Source organism: Bipolaris sorokiniana (assembly GCF_000338995.1).
Source record: "Bipolaris sorokiniana ND90Pr unplaced genomic scaffold COCSAscaffold_1, whole genome shotgun sequence".
In the NCBI taxonomy this organism is placed as follows: domain Eukaryota; kingdom Fungi; phylum Ascomycota; class Dothideomycetes; order Pleosporales; family Pleosporaceae; genus Bipolaris; species Bipolaris sorokiniana.
The window spans coordinates 2,311,259-2,328,959 of record NW_006911895.1 but is presented as its reverse complement, the minus strand read 5'-3'; the positions used below and the strand labels follow the sequence as shown (position 1 = coordinate 2,328,959).

At 49.9% G+C, this 17,701-nt stretch overlaps 8 protein-coding genes across 8 annotated transcripts; 5 read left to right on the top strand and 3 right to left on the bottom strand.

Annotated features, from left to right (window-relative positions):
* Positions 1 to 91: 91 nt before the first annotated feature.
* On the bottom strand, positions 92 to 2,017 carry COCSADRAFT_32479 (uncharacterized protein). The gene is made up of 2 exons (XM_007696111.1): positions 1,714 to 2,017; positions 92 to 1,667 (listed from the first exon to the last, which is right to left on the bottom strand). Exons 1-2 carry the CDS (start codon positions 1,911 to 1,913, stop codon positions 296 to 298), a joined length of 1,572 nt encoding a protein of 523 aa, XP_007694301.1. The 5' UTR covers positions 1,914 to 2,017; the 3' UTR covers positions 92 to 295.
* A 610-nt stretch (positions 2,018 to 2,627) lies between these two features.
* On the bottom strand, positions 2,628 to 3,881 carry COCSADRAFT_78836 (uncharacterized protein; the record flags this gene model as incomplete). The annotated part of the gene is made up of 3 exons (XM_007696838.1): positions 2,628 to 3,392; positions 3,442 to 3,542; positions 3,593 to 3,881. The coding sequence occupies 3 exons, from the start codon at positions 3,879 to 3,881 to the stop codon at positions 2,628 to 2,630; spliced, it is 1,155 nt and encodes a 384-aa protein (XP_007695028.1).
* Positions 3,882 to 4,030: 149 nt separating this feature from the next.
* COCSADRAFT_177491 (uncharacterized protein) lies at positions 4,031 to 5,396 on the top strand. The gene is made up of 2 exons (XM_007696837.1): positions 4,031 to 4,074; positions 4,245 to 5,396. Exons 1-2 carry the CDS (start codon positions 4,068 to 4,070, stop codon positions 5,264 to 5,266), a joined length of 1,029 nt encoding a protein of 342 aa, XP_007695027.1. The 5' UTR covers positions 4,031 to 4,067; the 3' UTR covers positions 5,267 to 5,396.
* Positions 5,397 to 5,938: 542 nt separating this feature from the next.
* COCSADRAFT_32473 (uncharacterized protein) lies at positions 5,939 to 7,769 on the top strand. The gene is made up of 2 exons (XM_007696110.1): positions 5,939 to 6,577; positions 6,646 to 7,769. The coding sequence occupies exons 1-2, from the start codon at positions 6,124 to 6,126 to the stop codon at positions 7,386 to 7,388; spliced, it is 1,197 nt and encodes a 398-aa protein (XP_007694300.1). The 5' UTR covers positions 5,939 to 6,123; the 3' UTR covers positions 7,389 to 7,769.
* A 76-nt stretch (positions 7,770 to 7,845) lies between these two features.
* Positions 7,846 to 8,801, top strand: COCSADRAFT_186626 (uncharacterized protein). Its single transcript, XM_007696836.1, has 2 exons — positions 7,846 to 8,040; positions 8,111 to 8,801. The coding sequence occupies exons 1-2, from the start codon at positions 7,902 to 7,904 to the stop codon at positions 8,596 to 8,598; spliced, it is 627 nt and encodes a 208-aa protein (XP_007695026.1). The 5' UTR covers positions 7,846 to 7,901; the 3' UTR covers positions 8,599 to 8,801.
* An 851-nt stretch (positions 8,802 to 9,652) lies between these two features.
* On the top strand, positions 9,653 to 11,730 carry COCSADRAFT_155952 (uncharacterized protein; the record flags this gene model as incomplete). The annotated part of the gene is made up of 2 exons (XM_007696835.1): positions 9,653 to 9,800; positions 9,851 to 11,730. 2 exons carry the CDS (start codon positions 9,653 to 9,655, stop codon positions 11,728 to 11,730), a joined length of 2,028 nt encoding a protein of 675 aa, XP_007695025.1.
* A 163-nt stretch (positions 11,731 to 11,893) lies between these two features.
* On the bottom strand, positions 11,894 to 12,723 carry COCSADRAFT_166766 (uncharacterized protein; the record flags this gene model as incomplete). The annotated part of the gene is made up of 2 exons (XM_007696834.1): positions 11,894 to 12,438; positions 12,504 to 12,723. The coding sequence occupies 2 exons, from the start codon at positions 12,721 to 12,723 to the stop codon at positions 11,894 to 11,896; spliced, it is 765 nt and encodes a 254-aa protein (XP_007695024.1).
* A 252-nt stretch (positions 12,724 to 12,975) lies between these two features.
* Positions 12,976 to 17,666, top strand: COCSADRAFT_106785 (uncharacterized protein). Its single transcript, XM_007696833.1, has 5 exons — positions 12,976 to 14,368; positions 14,418 to 16,070; positions 16,331 to 16,368; positions 16,922 to 17,211; positions 17,265 to 17,666. The coding sequence occupies exons 1-5, from the start codon at positions 13,081 to 13,083 to the stop codon at positions 17,530 to 17,532; spliced, it is 3,537 nt and encodes a 1,178-aa protein (XP_007695023.1). The 5' UTR covers positions 12,976 to 13,080; the 3' UTR covers positions 17,533 to 17,666.
* Positions 17,667 to 17,701: the final 35 nt, after the last annotated feature.

Genomic DNA, 17,701 nt, shown 5'->3' with positions numbered 1-17,701 from the left:
TGGCGACGGAAAGCTAGCCCTACCCGAGACGCCAGACCGCCCGATGCATCTACACATTGCGCCATCTTGACTCACACAACGGCTATCTACATGCAGTTAAAGGATATTCCTTCCAAATATCAAGATCCGCTATTGATCTAAAGCTATGGACAAACATGATTACGATGCATGAAGTGTTCTTCAAATGCAAGAGGACCATGCCTCTGTATATGTATGGTAGATCTAGCAGGAGCTGATAATCCGTCAACGCCGATGCCATGCCCTCAAGAGAACGCCCCATGGATCAAATAACAAATCATACATGTATAGGGACACGACTCTCCTCGGAATCCTCTGTTTCGTCGTGTGGCTGCTGGAATGACATGTTTGCCATACCTTGGGAAGCTTCATTGACCCGCTCTTCCGTCCTTTCATCTTCGCTCTTAGCTGCAATGCGATCCATCCTCTCTTTGCGTCTCATCTCAGCCTCTTCTAACTCCGCAAGCCTTGCAGCCGTCTTCTCTGCTTCCTCCTTCTCACGCTTCTCGCGATCCGCCCTTTCGAGGGCTTCAAACTCATCATCAATCTCACCCTCATCAAGAGGCTGACCAGTCTCGCTGAGAATGTTGGTGATTTCTTCTGTAGTGGCCATCTGCTCATTGACAGCATCCACTACTCCTTGAACACCCTCGGCGCCGCCAACCTTTTCGTTCAAGCCCTTGAGTGCCGCTGCACCAGCACGCATAGCTTCCACTATCTCGACTTGGTCTGCAGCTTGCTGAAGGTCTGTGTATACTTGCTCAAGTTGGAGAGCAACGTCTGAGCGTTGAGCGAGGGCACTCTCGGCAAGCTTCTTGGAGCGGAGTGCTGCCTTGGCACGAACCATCTGCTTCAAGGCTACGGCCTCGCGAGCTGCAGCATCTGCAGCGGCGATTTTCTCCATCAACGGCGGGATCTGCGCATTGATCTTTGCTACTGTGTCACGAAGATTGGCGATAGCGGCATCCTCCTCTGTGATGGGCAGGGGTACATGCTCGTGTTCCGGCTTGAACTTGATCGTCTGCGCGTTGTATGATATTGCCTGCTTATCGCGAGCTAGAAAGGCCAGTATGATGTTCAGATCGTTTGTCGTGAGCGACGCAGAGGGGTTGAGCACGGTCGAGAAGCGCCTGAGAAAGTCGGTCCTTGATAGTACGCGGTCGGCTGTCGATGTATAGTCCTTCATTTTGCTAAGTATCTCATCCGCAGCGACCTCGACATTCTTCAGAATAACAAAGTTTCCAACCTCCATCTTGGCCGGTGCTTGCGGTTCGCCAAGTACCCCGACCTGCCGCAAGCTCCATTGTAACACCCTCCAGGGCGATGGAATCCACGACGTCTTGTATATACTCTCCTTGGAACTGAGAAAGTCTTTGAGAGGGATCATCTCCTTCTTCTGAACGGCCTCATGGAACACGGCGGGTAAGCATGTCGGCTTCCCATACTGTGGATGTTGCAGCGCTCGCGCAAGCTCGTCGGCCGCCCGAATGTTCAGGAGATCGTGTGTGGTGCCCTGGGTGGGAATGACACCTGCTCGCGCAGCATCAGTGAGCGCCTTGGTCCATGCTGCGATATTCGCATGGTAGCCTTCGGGGTTGATATCGAGTTGCTGGCGGAAGTCGGCATACAACGATGCGAGGCGATGCTGGCTGCAACAATCAGGCAATGCAGGGCGCCAGTCGAAGCTGGACTTACTTCTTGAAGGCTTCTTCGTGCTGCAGTATGAATTCAAGCAGCTCACTCATGTCGCGCTCTGCTTTGGGTGTCCACTGCGGTTTGGTGTGCTTGGGGCGAAAGAGGGTACGCTTCCGCTTGTGACGTCCAAGCGTGGGGTCGTTGCTAAAGATGGAGACGTGGGGGCTGGAGAGGTCGCCAGAGGCCTTGCGTTTAAGCATGTGCGCGTCGGGGGATCCACGGTACCTAGCAAAGTGCCTATCCAAGCTGACTACAAGATCCAATACGGTCTAGCGTAAGAGATGATTATTCGTGTGCTACATCGGTACATAGACCATACATACTAGGCCGATGTGTAGTGTACTGTAAGGAGTGCGGGGGCGCGTGCGGCCGCTCACCGATGCGACGCGTTGTTCCAAGGCCATGTGCCCCGCTAATCATGCCCGCCTATGGCAATCAACATGGCTGAAACAATTGGTCTTGGACCAGAGAAGAGTCGGTAATCGAGCTGTGTCTTGGATATATGAAAGGAAATTCATTACCCAAGTACAACGCGTTACAAACTATTGGTATTGACCGCCGAGTAGCGATATGTTATATTGCCACGTATCCTACGTCTAGACCTGGTTAATCCTGTCTGCGGGAGACCATTTGTGCATGGCTTTGTGTATTATCGATTGTACTATTAACGCCGATTCCATCGCCAGCCCATGTGTTTTCCGTCTCTCAAAATCTTATCTTCCCCTAAGCTAAAAACTCATTCGCATGAACAGTTTAGAGGAAGCCTGTGCCACACTTGAGCCATTAAAGGTGTCCAAAGGTTCCAGAGAAGACGTGGGTGTAAAGCCTATGATAAACTACACAAGCGTGCTAAACCCGCATGAGTAGAACATAGCACCTCTCAATCAACAACTCCGGACAAGGTGCAATGCCCATCACTTTCTAACAATGTTGATGCCACTGCCCTTGTTCTTCTCCATGAACTGCCGCATCTCCTCCAAATCGTCCATGTCATCATCGCTATCTCCACCCTTTGGTTCATTCGACGGTTTCGATTTTGGCGGCGCTTCTGGACCGTGTTGGGGTGAAGGGTCTCGCATCTCTTTGGTCTCTTCCTCCCATGCCTTCCTCTCCTCCTCGTCCAACTCGTCTCGCCTGTCCAGCCACCTCTCTTGCACGTCACGAGCGTCTATAGTTGCCCCGTTTTCGCGCATAGCCATCTGCCAAACAGTGTCATTTGCGCCTTCGATACCGCCCATTGCGAAACCTCCCGCTCGGTCAATGGCCCGCAGGAGTGTCATCATACTCTTCTTGTCCTCGACTGCCAGTGTCTCGAAACCCACAAGCGCAAATTCCTCAACGAGTTCCACAATCGCCTTGTTGAGCGCAGAGAACTTTGACGTCGGTTCGTCATCATCCATGTCTATGGTTTCGTTTACGCCAGCTGTTGTAGGACCTGGTATGCCGGACGTCTGCTCGCGGTTTAGGTGCGGTAGTAGGTATTGTAGGTCTTGGACTTCGGTATAGAAATCAAGGTTGAAGGGTAGGTTGGGATAGTTGCGCAAGTTGTCGATCTTGGTCAGAACGTTCAGGTGAGGAAGGTCCATCTGCAGCATGCTGCGCAACGCGAGGAGTAAAGAGGAGACATACAGCGACGGTCGTGAGAGGACTATCGAATCCGTCAAGTGTACGACGACGAGCTGCGAGAGGTTAGCGCTCAATTGCGAGCCATGGGTGGTGGGCGAATACTCGATACCCGAGTTTTTGTAGCCGGAAGAAGATATTCCGCAGAGATCCGTGATGTGTGAACAGCTCGACCTGTCCTGGACAATCGAACAAGATGTAGTCATCTGCATCGCGTAAGTATCTTTCTACCAAATCTGATTGCATGGATGCGGACCTCCGAGTTCCTTTAAGCCCTCCTCTAGCCAGTCGAAATTATGCTCTAGCTCCTCTAGGGCAAACAAAACGCCGCCATTTGGACCCAGAGCCTCTTGCTCCATGATCTCATCAATGGTGATTAGGTCCCGGACATCGACAGCTGGCTGGTACGAGGTGTGATCGTTCGCGGGGTCAAGGTTGACGACTGAGCATTTGCGTTCAATGGCGCCCATGAACTGTTGCATGCCATCGCAGTAGGTCGACTTTCCGGAGCCTGGCGGGCCTATTACCAGTTGTGCGAACGGCATCTTTGTGGTTGCGAAAGTGACGTCGCTTGCGGAGGTGAAGTAAGAAGGACAGGGCGCCGGGGAACTTTTGGAGGGGCCTTGCTAGCGTGCATCCCAAGTTATTTGTTTAGTTGCGGACCTCCGACCTTGCGGAGCTTCACTCCAGTTCCCGCCTTTACACACTCCCCAGCAGCCAACACCGCCAACATGTCGAGTAAGTGATCTATGTTTCCCTAGTGTTGAAACCACTACTACAGTGTCAGCTTTTGACGCGCACCGTCTCCATTATACCCTATGAATGTGAGCGCCGCAAACTGTCGCACCGTAGTAGTGTTCCCTCGACTATATGCTGGAAATTGTACACATTCTAACATGGAGACACAGGTCAATTCGAGCTTGCGCAGAACCCAACTGAACCTATATCCTCCGTCAAATTCGCGACCAACAACCCAACACGATTACTGGTTTCATCCTGGGACCGCCATGTTTACCTCTACGACACCCACGCTGAGCCCGGCGGAAAGCTGCTGCAGAAGTTCGAACATCGTGCGCCAGTGTTAGATGTCTGCTTTGGTCGCGACGACAACGAGGCCTTCTCTTGCGGCTTGGACTGGGAAGTGCGGAGGATCGACCTTGAGACGGGCGCGCAAACCATCATGTCTACGCACTCGCAGGGCGTTCGCAACGTACTCTTCTCTGCCACGCATAACCTATTGATTTCTTCGTCATGGGATTCGACACTACATCTGCACGACCTGTCGCAACCAGGCGAGTTCTCCGCTGTCCGACTGCCCTCGAAGCCTTTCTCGCTTTCCGCATCACCCACCAAATTGGTAGTTGCCATGGCCAGCAGAGCGGTCAACATCTACGAACTAGAGAAGCTAGCAGCTGCAGCCAAGACAGGTGAAGAAGAGGTGAGCGTAGAGCCATGGCAGCAGAGGGAAAGCTCGATGAAGTACATGACGCGCGCTGTTTCATGCATGCCAAACGACGCTGGCTACTCGAGTTCGAGCATCGAAGGACGTGTTGCGGTCGAATGGTTTGACCCTTCCGAAGAGTCGCAGTCGCGAAAATACGCATTCAAGTGCCACAGACAACAGGTAGATGGTCAGGATATAGTGTATCCAGTCCATGCGCTAGCATACCACCCAGTTCACGGTACCTTTGCTACAGGAGGGGGTGACGGCATAGTGGCGCTTTGGGATGCTGTGGCAAAGAGGAGGATACGACAGTACCAGAAATTCCCTGCCAGCGTTCAGACTATTGATTTCTCAAACGATGGCAAATATGTGGCCATTGGAGTAAGCCCGGGATTTGAGGATGGCATAGATGATGTACCAGATGGTGTCACCAAGGTATTCATTCGAGAGCTAAGCGCAACGGAGGCTTCAGGCAAAAAGAAATAGACGTGTTATAGCATGTTGCAGAGACACCTAAAGGAACTCTGAGGAGTGATAATTATACCAAATGATGATTAGGGCTGTAAATTATCCCTTTTCCTGATTTTAGAGTGTCATTAATACATAAGGTTGGCCTTGTGATGTGATAATTGTAACATGAGTGGTCTCACACGTGAAAACAGCATTTGAGAGCGGGAACATTGGCAAGTAATTTGCTTGGGCTCTTGGCTCTTGACTTCTCATGCGTTCAGGCGCCCTTTGTGAGTCAGCCGTTAGGCTTCCAGCATCCTACGCCACAACCACAGATATCAGTCCCCAGTCTGTCAGATGCTCTTTTGCCGATATTTAAAATTACTATATTTACTATGAAAATGGAGGCTTCACCAGGAAAGTAGCTACAAAACTTCAATCATGGGATTTAAAGTCTCATCTCTTCTGAAGAGACACCTTTCCTTTTTGCATATTTTCCATCACCCCTGCATTCGAATCTCTTGTCGTGTCATATGTGCTCTTCTCTTTTTGCTTCTCGTTTTGTTGCAAAAGCTATCTGTAAGACCGGATTCCATATTTATCTTACAGCACGTTTAGATATATGTATGTACATGCCCTTTCGTTTACACATGACTGTATTATATTCTAGTCCATGGTCAAGTGCTACCCAGTAGGCTGCTAGGGTTGTTTTGTGGTCATCCTGATTTCTGTTACTTACAATACATCGTCAGCCTTGTATGTAAATGTCCAATATGCTCGGGTCTTCCACAGTCAAGGATGAGAGGTGCAGATGACGTCTGGCGCTAGTAGGCTTATCGATAGTCCCTCCACATTTTCCTACATGTCGCGACTCACCCTCTAAAATCACTAAGATGGCTTTCCGCAAGCGCAATGTAGCGCTTTCACGCGCACCAGCTGGGGAAGACGCTTCAAATCCACCATCTGCTCCTTCTGTAACCCCACCGGCACCAACACCACCAGGTGTTCGTCCTTCACCCATTGACGGCCGCCCCACTACTTCAACCGGTACACCCTCGCTTGATGGTATATTGGCAGGGCATGCCGGCCTAGCGCTGGGGCACTCTATATTGATAGGGGAGAGCGGAACAACGGACTATGCAGGTGCATTGCTGCGGTTTTATGCGGCTGAGGGAGTAGTTCAGGGCCACAAGGTACATGTGGTTGGCATGGGCGAGGTGTGGGGGAGAGAGTTGCCTGGCATATCAGACGGCACATCAGACAAGAGGAAAGAGGGCAAAGAAAGAGCGGAAAAGATGAAGATAGCTTGGAGATACGAGGGACTGGGACAGTTCGAGACTGCTAGAGGTGCGTCTTGTACATTTAGTCTGAATTCGATGTCGCTTCTTGAACAACTCTGACGGGTTATGTGACAGGATCTCCAAGTGTACAGAGGACGGCAGTGCAAGTCGATAGTACGACCGAAGAACAGGCTGTATTCTGTCATACCTTCGACCTCGCAAAACGTCTCACTCTCCCGGTAGGAACGGCCATTAACTATGTGCCCATACCTTCACCAACGGGTGCCACCGTATCGCCATTTCCTTCAATATTGCAAAATATAAGGCAGCAGCTCGTCTCGACTCCGCCCCATACGATCCACCGGATTTTAATACCGTCTCTTCTCTCGCCGGCTCTATATCCTTCGTCAGCTGCACATCCAACCTCCATACTACAGTTCCTTCATGCTTTACGAGCGCTACTGCGGGAGTATTCTACGCGCCTGACCGCAATTGTAACTCTTCCATTGACTCTATACCCCCGGTCCTCCGGCCTTGTCCGCTGGGTGGAAATCCTCTCAGACGGTGTCTTTGAGCTGTCGCCGTTCCCCTACTCGCGGATGCAAGCGCTCGCTCAATCAGCGGGTACTACCAAGGATGAGGAGCGTCCACAGGGAATGTTTGCGGTACACAAACTGCCTGTGTTCCACGAGAAAGGCGGCGGCGGAAGTGTGGAGGATTTGGGTGAGGACATGGCATTTACGTTGAGCCGACGGAAATTTGTCGTTGCAAAATTTAGCTTGCCGCCGATGGAGGGTGACACTGAGGCGCAGGAGGAAGCTGTAAGGGAAGCGGCTGGTGGTAGTGCGATGCCGAAGAAGCAAGACTTGGAGTTCTAGCACATGTAATTTGTCTGATGCGTAAGATACCCTGCAAAGCAGCGAGATGGTAAGCATGGCGCAAACTTCATCAGCCCAAACACTCTCTCCTTCATTCTGAGTCGCTGTCATCTCGCAGCATGTCTTCCATTTCGATTTGCTCCCATCCTCCACTGCCAGCCCCAGACCCGAATCCTCGTGTGTAGTTGCGACCGAAGGACGCGTTTCGAGGATTGAATGTGACGCCAGCGAATCTAGCACGAAAGCCCTCGCCCATGCAGGAAGATGCGGCAAGAAAGGCAACGAAAAAGAGTAAAGGAATAAAGAACAACAGACTCAGAAGGACTAAAACGTTCATTGTGAATTGATGGTGTTGTCGGTACCATCAGAGGTCCAAGCCTGTGCGGTGCGGGCGTTCGAGACCCTTATGACATAGTGTCGGCGATTGGCCATTGGTCTAACCGATCCCCCTGTGTTCAACGCGCCACCCAGCTGTCTCCTTCTGCCTTCTCAAGCCTCTCAGATCGAAAAAAGATGAGCCGCATACTAAGAGCACCGTTGAGTATACTTTTGCTGCTTTCGTGCGCCCTCAATGCCTCGGCGCACGGCAGCAAGGAGCATGCGCAAGTCGAAGTCCCCCCGGACGCTGATTGGGCGACTCGACACATGGCTGGTATGAGTTCCCTACTACTTTTATGTGATGAAACACATAATCAGGATTATATTAACTAACAATACACCAGAGGAGCATCATATAGCCGGTTTCGATGCCGAATTCTTCTTCCGCCTGCACGACTATGACAACACTGGTCTCTGGGCAGCCATGGACATTCGACGCACCTACGGCCTCGAAGACGCATCTAGCGCCTCAATATCTGACGCTAAAAAGCAACTGGTCGTTCAAACTATTCTCGATATGTTCGATATAAACAAAGACGGTGTAATCACTCTGGAAGAATTCGCCAAAAAGGACGCCGAAGGCACCAAGCTACCGGATTTTGGTCTGGGCCCAGGACACCACGGCGATGACGAATACGAATATGAAATTCACCACTGGGAGAAGTACCACAGCGGAGACGACGTCAAAGAGGAAGACCTGAATCACCCTGAGGATATTGCGCACTTCAAGATGCACGAGGAGAAGGAGGCTAGACAGGAGGAGTGGGAGAGGCTGGAGCTGAGGGGTGTTGTGGAAAAGAACATTCCTGAAAAGTTCAGGCGGCATCGATGATCTACGAAACGCGTATTGGGAGGATGTTTCGCGTTGGTGGGCATTTGCAAATACACAAAGCGTAACAAGATACTTATGCGAAAGAGGGTGACAAGCATCTGGCTATGCTTCTGCATGTGTGGACGATGTAAGAACATGAAATAACTACGAGCCAAACCACGTAATAGATACTTAATATGGATTGTACTAAACTTGAAAACTCGCATCTGGTCGCCTCTGCAAATGAGCTTCACAATAATGAGGTTCGTCTCGTTTCACTGACATGACCTTTTCGTCTTGGCTTCTTCATACGATGTCTTCAACTTGGTATTTGAAACATGCTCACATCACCCAGATTCGTCTCTACGCCAGGAAAAACAGTACTCTATGCTGAAGAAGTAAGGTTATTGTCACATGGTTGCAACTTCGTATGTTCCAAAATATTCAAGACACCAATTGGATTTTCTTACACAGTCAAATCGGCCTAGTGAAATCGTTATCATAGAAGGGAGCGAAAAACTGTCAATTTTTGAAGTTGTCGCTGTTGAGGATACTGGTAACAGAAAGCAAGGACCAAGGCAGAAAGAGGGTTCACCGTTAAGAGCACTTGAGTTCAAAGCATTAAAAACGCGCTATAGCTATTTTGTGAGCTTATAGATATATGATAGAACCTAGGGGACTTGATTGGAACTCAACATATAGGTTTTGGATTGAAGAGATGCTCTATGCGATATCTAAAACTGAGTGTAGTAATGTTGGAGATACCCTTAATTGTGAAGGGTGAAAGGCTCCACTGTGGTCCGGTTAGACACGCGCGATCTCATCTTCGCTCAGCTAGTCCAATCATTAGATATGACTTAATGTTCAGCACATACGAAAGCACTACAAACGATATGGTGGGTGGAGGACGGCCTTGAAGGTGAACTTATACTCCCAAAGCGGGATACGCTAGTACCCAACATGACTAGCCCACCCGCTAATGTGCTTTGCTCTGTTCACCATCAGCCATTCAGATGTTCCCGTCCCTCTGAACACCAATTGTCTTTTCAAGTTTTCGACGTCACGCCAGTAAATCATGGCTGATGAAGAAGATATTGAGACCACCTTGATACCCAGTCTTTACAAACCACCTGCCCTGCTGCCAATTGCGCAGCTTAGAGATCAGCTACTCTACACTATAGAAATATATCCCGTGACTATCGTTGTAGGTGAAACAGGAAGCGGTATGTCAAGTCTGGAAGATTTCCGGGTCCTATTATTGACAAATGTCTAGGCAAAACAACACAAATACCAAAATTCTTGCTTGAAGCAGGTTGGTGCAGCAGCGGTCAGCAGATAGCCATCACACAGCCTCGGCGCATAGCATGTACCAGCGTCGCAGCAAGAGTGGCAGAAGAGTTGGGAACTCCACTTGGCCAGAAAGTCGGATATAGCATTCGGTTTGAAGATGTCACGTCAGCAGCCACGCAGATCAAGTTCGTCACAGATGGTCTCCTGCTGCGCGAAATGCTCGTCGACCCTCTGCTTTCACGCTACTCTGTCATCATGGTAGACGAAGCACATGAGCGTAGCTTGTCTTCAGATATTCTACTGAGTTTGTTGAAGAAAGTCCTGAGAAAAAGGGACGACTTACGAGTGGTTGTGAGTAGTGCAACATTGGAGGCTGAGCGGTTCCTTGACTTCTTCAACCCGGATGAAGGGGAAAAGGTCCATGGCAAGAGCAAGGAAGAATTTGGTTACATTGTTGGCATTGAGGGACGCACCTACCCGGTCGAAATCCAATATCTGCAAGAACCAACGAATAACTACGTTGAAGCTGCCGTGGATACAGTTGTAAAGATTCACAAGCACGAAAACGAGGGCGACATTCTCGTTTTTCTTACTGGAAGAGAGGAGATAGATGATGCAATTGATAAGATCGGAGATCATATTGCCGAAATGTCTTCATCTCAGCAAAAACTCATGCCTCTACCTCTCTACGCCGGCCTTCCTGCAGAAGACCAAAACCTCATCTTCACCAAGCCGCCGCCAAACACGCGAAGAGTAATCTTTAGTACCAACATCGCGGAAGCCTCATTGACTATTGATGGCATTGTATTCGTAGTAGATACAGGCTATGTCAAGCTCCGCGCATACAATGCGAATCTAGGAATCGAAAACCTCGCTGTCGTTCCTGTATCAAAAGCCAGCGCAACACAAAGGGCCGGACGTGCCGGACGAACCAGACCGGGAAAATGTTTTAGGTTGTATACAGAAGCTGTGTATGAAGGATTGGAGGAGGCCACATTCCCTGAGCTCGCCCGTTCAAACCTCGCACCAGTTATTCTCCAACTTCTCAACCTTGGTATCACAAACGTGGTTCGTTTCGACTATCTCTCTCCACCACCCTCGGCACTCATTACCCGTGCTCTGGATCTCCTCTATTCACTCGGCGCCCTCGACACCCATGCCCGTCTGACAAAACCCCTCGGAACGCGGATGGCCGAGCTGCCCCTCGAGCCGATGCTTGCGCGCGCTCTTCTGAAAGCCGCAGATCCGGAGTTTGGATGTCTGAGCGAAATGCTCACAATAGCAGCTATGATGACACTCCAAGGAAACACATTCGTGTCGCATGATGGGGGCAAGAAACAGCTTGATGCAGCGAGACGACGCTTCGCGGTTGAGGAAGGTGACCATCTCACGTTGTACAATGTGTATGAGGCTTTTGTGAAAGAAGGCATCGGTAATACGTCGTGGTGCCACTCCAACAATCTTAACCACAAAGCACTTGTAAAGGCTGTCAGTGTACGCAAACAACTGGCGGCTTATCTTGACCGTTTCGGGGTCAAGGAGAATGTGCTCTCATCATCTGGCGTGCTGAGGGTAGGAGGAATACCAATGGCTGAGCGTGTGAGACGCTGTCTTACATCTGGCTTCTTCGCCTACGCAGCGAGGATGAAGGCAGATGGTAGTTTTACCACTATTGACGGCAAGACTACGCTCTGGGCGCATCCTTCATCTGTATTCTTCACAAGAAAAGCGGACTGGGTCATCTACACTGAGATACAGTCTACGCGGGACAAAATTTACATCCGGGACCTGAGCAAGGTGGATATGGATTGGCTGACTGAGTATGCACCAGAGTATTACAAGGTCAAGAATGGAGGGAGATAATTGTGTTGAACGAACATATGTTGAAAGCAAAAAAAGCAAAGAAGTAAATTGCAGGGGTATTATCAGAACCGAACCAAAAAGACCGACGTGTAAGCCCTACAAGTCCAAACGCCGCCTGTAACCCAATGTCATAACCTTCATGTTCTATGGTGAAAGTAGCGCTCTATTTGCAAGCTTCTACAAACAATTCCCGCATCCCCTTTAGGAAGCCCGCCAGGTCACGAGTCTCGTTCAATCTTTCGACTACCCTTTCAGTCTCTTCGCGCTCTACTTTGGGTCTGACTTCCAGCACCTTGTAGTCGCGCTCGCTAGTATCGAGTTCAAACCAGGCCTCGCGATCCCACTCTCTTTCATCTACATTGGTATACACAAACTTGAGTCTGTCATCCTTGCCCAGTCCCTCAATCCTCAGCCCGAGATAACTCTCCCAAAAGTCTAGCTCGGGCTCGTTATAGCGACTCTGGCCATCAAGGTATCGGCGGTGCTTGAGCTGGGCCTCACGGCGGGCGGAAATGGTCTTTTGCAGTTCGGCGATTTGAGCGCGGAGATTATCGCGGTGTGCGAGACGCTCATCGCGCTGCAGAGTGAGGGCGGAGATGGCTTCTTGCATCTCCGAGGTTTCCTGGGACTCCTTGGCAAGGGTTTGGCTGTGCTGGGTGGTTTTGAGTTCGAGGATTTCAATGTCGCGCTTTTTCATGCGTTGGTCCTCTGCGTAATTGTTAGCACTTGGGAGTCAATTCAACACATTTGTTGTAGAAGCTGGGCATGCGCACCATGTAGTTCTGCCACGTTCATGCGGAACTGATTGCGCTCTTCCAGCACTCGGCGGCGGCCATTTTCGATAAATGCGTCAAATCGCGTTGTGAACTGGTTCATGCGACTGCGCAGATCATCAAAGCCAAAGTTGATAGAGGGCAGCTGGTCAGCCATGGACGGCGCATCGTGCGAGGGGGCACGCATGGTCGTGCTGAGAGAGGGCTCAAAAGTCGTCATGATGGAATTCGGTGTCACGGATTGTTGCTGAATATATCTTGGAGACTCTCGTCGTGTGCCAGTATATGACGTGGTGGGATAGAGTGTAGGAGGATGAATGTGTTTTGGACGGTTGCCGGGTAAACAAGACATCCGCGCTAAAGCCAAGAAAACATCTGCGGGGCGCATGCACGTGCCGACGTGCTCGACGGCGCTAGTACAACTTTTTGACCCGCCGCGGTTTTCTTCCACTGTCGCGTTCACTGCTCATTGCGCCTACTGGATATTCGACCCCAAATCCACCCTCTGTTCACCGTGTTCAAAGCATGATTCTATACTGCCGAGCCGCGACTGCACGACAACCTTTACAACGGCCAAATGGCTGACAAACCGTTTGGAGATTTGAACTACGGCTACCCTGGCACTGCTAGTTATGATTTAGAGAATAGCGAGTGGCTGTTTGAAAGACAGTACACAACCAAGAAGCTCAGGCAGATCCGGACCTTGGATGGCCTGCGCCTTGCAGATACAATTGCGACAACACCGGTCCAGCTTGTTCATCCTCAGATCTCTGCGAATAAGACAAGCACGCGAGAAGAAGTCAGAAACCTAGTACAGGACATACCTGAACTTGCAGCTGCAGCTGCGATACTTCCCGACTTAGGTCTCGTCTCTGCTGCAATCTCAAAAACGACTTCCGTTTACGACCCTCTCGTCGGTAGTTTACTGTCCTTCGGTTCAATTACCCTCGAAGACAGATATGAAGGCGCACGCCAGGTCGCTGCGCTACCCGTGGGAGAAGCTGGGAATATACTGCAGTTGGCGGTATTAAATAAAGAAAGGCTGGGATGGGGTATGGTCAGAAAAACATGGATAGATGGATCGACTTTGAAGGAGACCGAGAGAGGACACTGGAACGAGGACGCTGCACCCATACAGCAGATCTGCTTCTCTCAATCGGAGGATCGGAGCTCTCTGCTAGCCGTGCGACTTCCCACACGCACAGTTTTCTTCCACCCCATCTGCTTCCGCCAAGCTCGTGCAAATAGGACTTCGGCTTTCTATGAACTTCCTGCATCGACGATCGATACGCGCCCTATCTTCAGCATAGACAAGGAAAGTACCGGCGGGTTTACCCATTGCGATGTAGCGTTTAATCCGAGCTTCCAGTCACAATTCGCCATCGTTGACCAGAGCCCAATGTGGAGCGTGTGGGAGATTGACCGTTCGCGCAAGAGTGAAGCTTACACCCCTTCATGCCTTGTTCGCGGTCGGATCAACAGCTCGGAAACCGAGGATGTGCGTGGCGAAGATGGATGGGCGAGAGTGCTCTGGGTGGCTGACGTCAATACGTTACTTGTCTGCAATAGACGCCATTTGAGCATTATCAGTATCAAAGGAGGGGAACCGAAGTACCTAGCCTGCCCGACATTTCTCAACAAGCGATCCGCAGAGTGGTTCTTGGACGCCAAGCTTCATCCAAAACATGCGAACCAAGTCTTCATTCTGACCTCTACCCATCTCATTATGGTGCTAGTCAACAGTTTGGCCGAAGCAAGTGGTTCGGCCGAGGAGTCAGTGACGACCGTACTGGCATCATGGACACACTTTCGGGATGCAGAAGATTTTACTCTTCAGATGACTGTACAAATGCTGTCAGAAGATGGTAAGTTGTGAATTGATCAGTCCATGATAAGGCTTGCTAATATGAACAGAATCGTGCCTCGTGCTTTATTCGCAGTTGAACAATCTCATTCAGGTGTATAGCTTTATGGAGCACCCTGCAGGCGGTCCCTCTATGGTGGCGTGTTCTGATCCTGGTATACTGGATTTGACTGTCGACGGGTCAGGCCGGATCACCAATTTATACATGGAGCCTATGCAACAGGGGGGCATCAGAATGGACATAGATTTCTTTCGGTTATTCGTGGTACTGTCTACCTCCAGTATCCATGAGCTCGTCATTTATACTGCGAAGTCGTCGACTCAAGAATCGTTCATTACTAATGAGGTCGTCGAAGACTTCACACGCAGTATGATAAGACACCCTAGAGTCGGCATTTCCAAGACAGAAGTGGTGAATAAGGATGATGAGATAATAGTCTCAGATGGTTTGGATGTTCTAGATGCACCCAGCTCCAAGACTCCGTCAAGGATTTTGAAACCAGGCCAGGTCTTGGAAGACGCCCCCGTGCAGATTACACGTAACAACGAACTCCTGTACGAGGCTCTTCAGTGCGCAGAAAATCCTGAAAGCGATGTACAAGATTCTTTGGATATTACAGCGGTCCTGGGCGAGGTGAAGCAAATGCTCGCCGACGATCCTGACTCTGTGCCGTTGCCAATTGGTACGTTGATGGAGTACGCCAACACGAAGCTCCAAATTCCGGACGTGGACGAGGCATCTTTGAATCTCCAAGATTTGTTAGTCGAAAACGACGAAAACGCTCTATTTCTCCAGCGAATTGCGTCGGCGCGGACACTTGGCTTGGCTGAGGAGGAGGAAGAGGAGGACGATCCTACCATCTCCGATATTTATGATACCTTGCTGGAAACGTGGGTCGCACCTCTGCCACCTACGGTGCCTAGCCGTGTCCGACAATCCAAGGAGCAGCTTGCCCGAGGAATTGCTGGTGAAGTCATATTCTCCAGCCTGCGTGTACGAGAGCATGAGCTAGACACTGCGATCACTGGCTCACGTCTGGGCCCACGCCAGGATCGGGGCATCGCATTACCCATTTTGCCATCGCGACCGAGGAACGATGATTTCCGTTTTCCATTGCAGTTCTCTATCTCTCAACAACTTCCAACACCTCCACAGTCTTCTGTGCCTCCGCCGTCCTTGCCAGGCTCATCACCGCCTGTCTTGCCTTTCACACAGAATACTCTACAAGATCCTTTGGCGCGACTAAGCAAGCATCTGCGCAACAGAAACCCTTCTAAGGACTTAGTGGGTATTGGTGCAAATGCATCTCGGATTCTCGGACAATGGCAAGTTGGAGATGATCCAAACAGTTACGATTGGACTGCCACCGAGCGGGACCTTCAGCCCGAGGACATGGATGAGGAAAGCCAAAGGCAACGCGAGAAAGAGCGTAAAGCTAAGGAGCGCAGGGAAAGACGTCAGCAACGTGAAGATGAGTTGGCAAGGGCGAAGACTGCAAGTCAGTCTTTAATGTTTGCAAGAAGCTCTCCCGGACCGATGTTGAGTGGCATGGGCAACAGCAGTCAAATACCGATACAGAGTCAGATTCAAAGTCAAGAGCCAATCTCCAGTTCAGGATTCATAGCACCGCAGAGTCAAATTGAGCCGGGTAAGTTCGGGGGAAGGTTGGACAAGAACAAAAAGAAGAAGAAGAAGAGATTGGGTGGCTTTTGAGCTGGGGTTGCGCGGAGTGGCTTTCATATTCTGGTCTTGTAGCACGTAACTAGACTATTAGTCCAAAATCACTAGCAATGTATTAGCTATACTACTGATCTATTCCAAGAATCCATCCATTTAGCATTACACTCCTCCTAAGCTAACTATTGTGTAACCTTAAGATATAGTTGGCATACTACTGTCGGCTTGTGGTTACTCACTGTCACTATTTAAGGAGCCTTGTATGACTTGTTCAGTTATGTAAAGGATGTTTTGCTGGATACCTATCAGCTGGGATGCAACTGGTTTATAGAGTTTGGGTGGTATAGTAAATTTGTGAGATTGTATAATCATAGGGTTGCTTTATGAAGAGGGAGGTGAAGCGGGTGGCAGAGAATTGACTCACGTTACGAGAACGAGTCAAGCAACGGCCTATCGGAATAGAAGACACGGCGTGTTAGTACTAGCTATACACTCTACGGCTTCTATATGTGTTGTGTTACGGCAGAAGGAGCTGTTTAATACAAATGTTCAACGATTCTAGGTTATCGATCCATTGCAGCTTAGATGGTTGAGGTTATAGGCCCTAGAGAAACATAGCATGGTCATATCCGTTAGCATCCGATGTTTCTCTGGCCTCCAAGAAGATGATATGTATATTTTATGATGTCATTGGACGCGGAGGGAAGGAAAGATGCTCTTCCTTTTCGTACAGCCGAGAAAGTGGGGTTGGAGGGGTAGCTTCCGCATCCATGCATTCAAGCTTATGCTTCGGCTGCACTAATAAGTCCTTCTTCCGCTTCTTCAAGGCTTTGCTACAAATCTGATCCAACCTAATACATCATTATTGCATCTTAGCTATTTTCTGAGCCAATATATCATCATCTGACTTTTACTCAATCCGAAATGTCAGGCTTTCCATCTCTCCAACCAGCCTTTACGGTCCGCGTCGAAATCGATGCACCGATGCAGGTTGGTGGCCAGTCAGGACCCCAATTGGCCATTGTGCCCATGACAAGTGGTACCGTAAAGAGTGAAGAGGGCTTCGAGCCTAAACTTGACGGGGTGCTCCATGGTGTGGGATACGACTACATTCACAACGATGCCGATGGTGCGAACATGAGACTCGATGTGAGGAGTCAAGTCAAGTGCGTCTTGTAATATCATTTCTCAAAAAGAGGAGTTAACAAATCATATACAGGAATCATGATGGAACCGTTCTTGCAATGTACTACAAGGGAACTGTCAAGCTTACTCCAAGCGTTGGTGCTATCTTGACTGGCGCTCCAGATGCAAAGACCACAGAGTACGGCGATTCATTTGTCAATTTCTCATTCGAGACCGGCAACCCCAAGTATGCTGAGCTGCAGAACGGAACATATGTTGCTGCCGGTCATTTCGTCAAGGAGGCAGGGAACCCCGGAACTATTGTCGAGTACAAGGTTAGCAAGGTTGTGTACAAGGCGTGAAGCATCCAGCGCTGCCAAAGGACTTCAACTGTGCTCCTCAGAATAACAAATAGAAAGCCACACAAGTTCTATATCATTACTTGCGCAAAATTACATCCAGTGTAGGATACGCCAATTGCCGCATCAATCTTGGCACTGTTTTAAGTGTTGTCACTGCCGCTTTGTTTGT

Bases quoted from the DNA above. Each gene is read 5' to 3' on its own strand.
- COCSADRAFT_32479 (XM_007696111.1), bottom strand. From the start codon at position 1,913: ATGCTTAAACGCAAGGCCTCTGGCGACCTCTCCAGCCCCCACGTCTCC. The intron at 1,668-1,713 runs GTAAGTCCAGCT...TGATTGTTGCAG, and splicing joins CACGAAGAAGCCTTCAAGAA to CCAGCATCGCCTCGCATCGT.
- COCSADRAFT_32473 (XM_007696110.1), top strand. From the start codon at position 6,124: ATGGCTTTCCGCAAGCGCAATGTAGCGCTTTCACGCGCACCAGCTGGG. The intron at 6,578-6,645 runs GTGCGTCTTGTA...GTTATGTGACAG, and splicing joins ACAGTTCGAGACTGCTAGAG to GATCTCCAAGTGTACAGAGG.
- COCSADRAFT_186626 (XM_007696836.1), top strand. From the start codon at position 7,902: ATGAGCCGCATACTAAGAGCACCGTTGAGTATACTTTTGCTGCTTTCG. The intron at 8,041-8,110 runs GTATGAGTTCCC...ACAATACACCAG, and splicing joins GGCGACTCGACACATGGCTG to AGGAGCATCATATAGCCGGT.
- COCSADRAFT_106785 (XM_007696833.1), top strand. From the start codon at position 13,081: ATGGCTGACAAACCGTTTGGAGATTTGAACTACGGCTACCCTGGCACT. The intron at 14,369-14,417 runs GTAAGTTGTGAA...TAATATGAACAG, and splicing joins ACAAATGCTGTCAGAAGATG to AATCGTGCCTCGTGCTTTAT. The intron at 16,071-16,330 runs GTGGCTTTTGAG...AGTTATGTAAAG, and splicing joins GAAGAAGAAGAAGAGATTGG to GATGTTTTGCTGGATACCTA.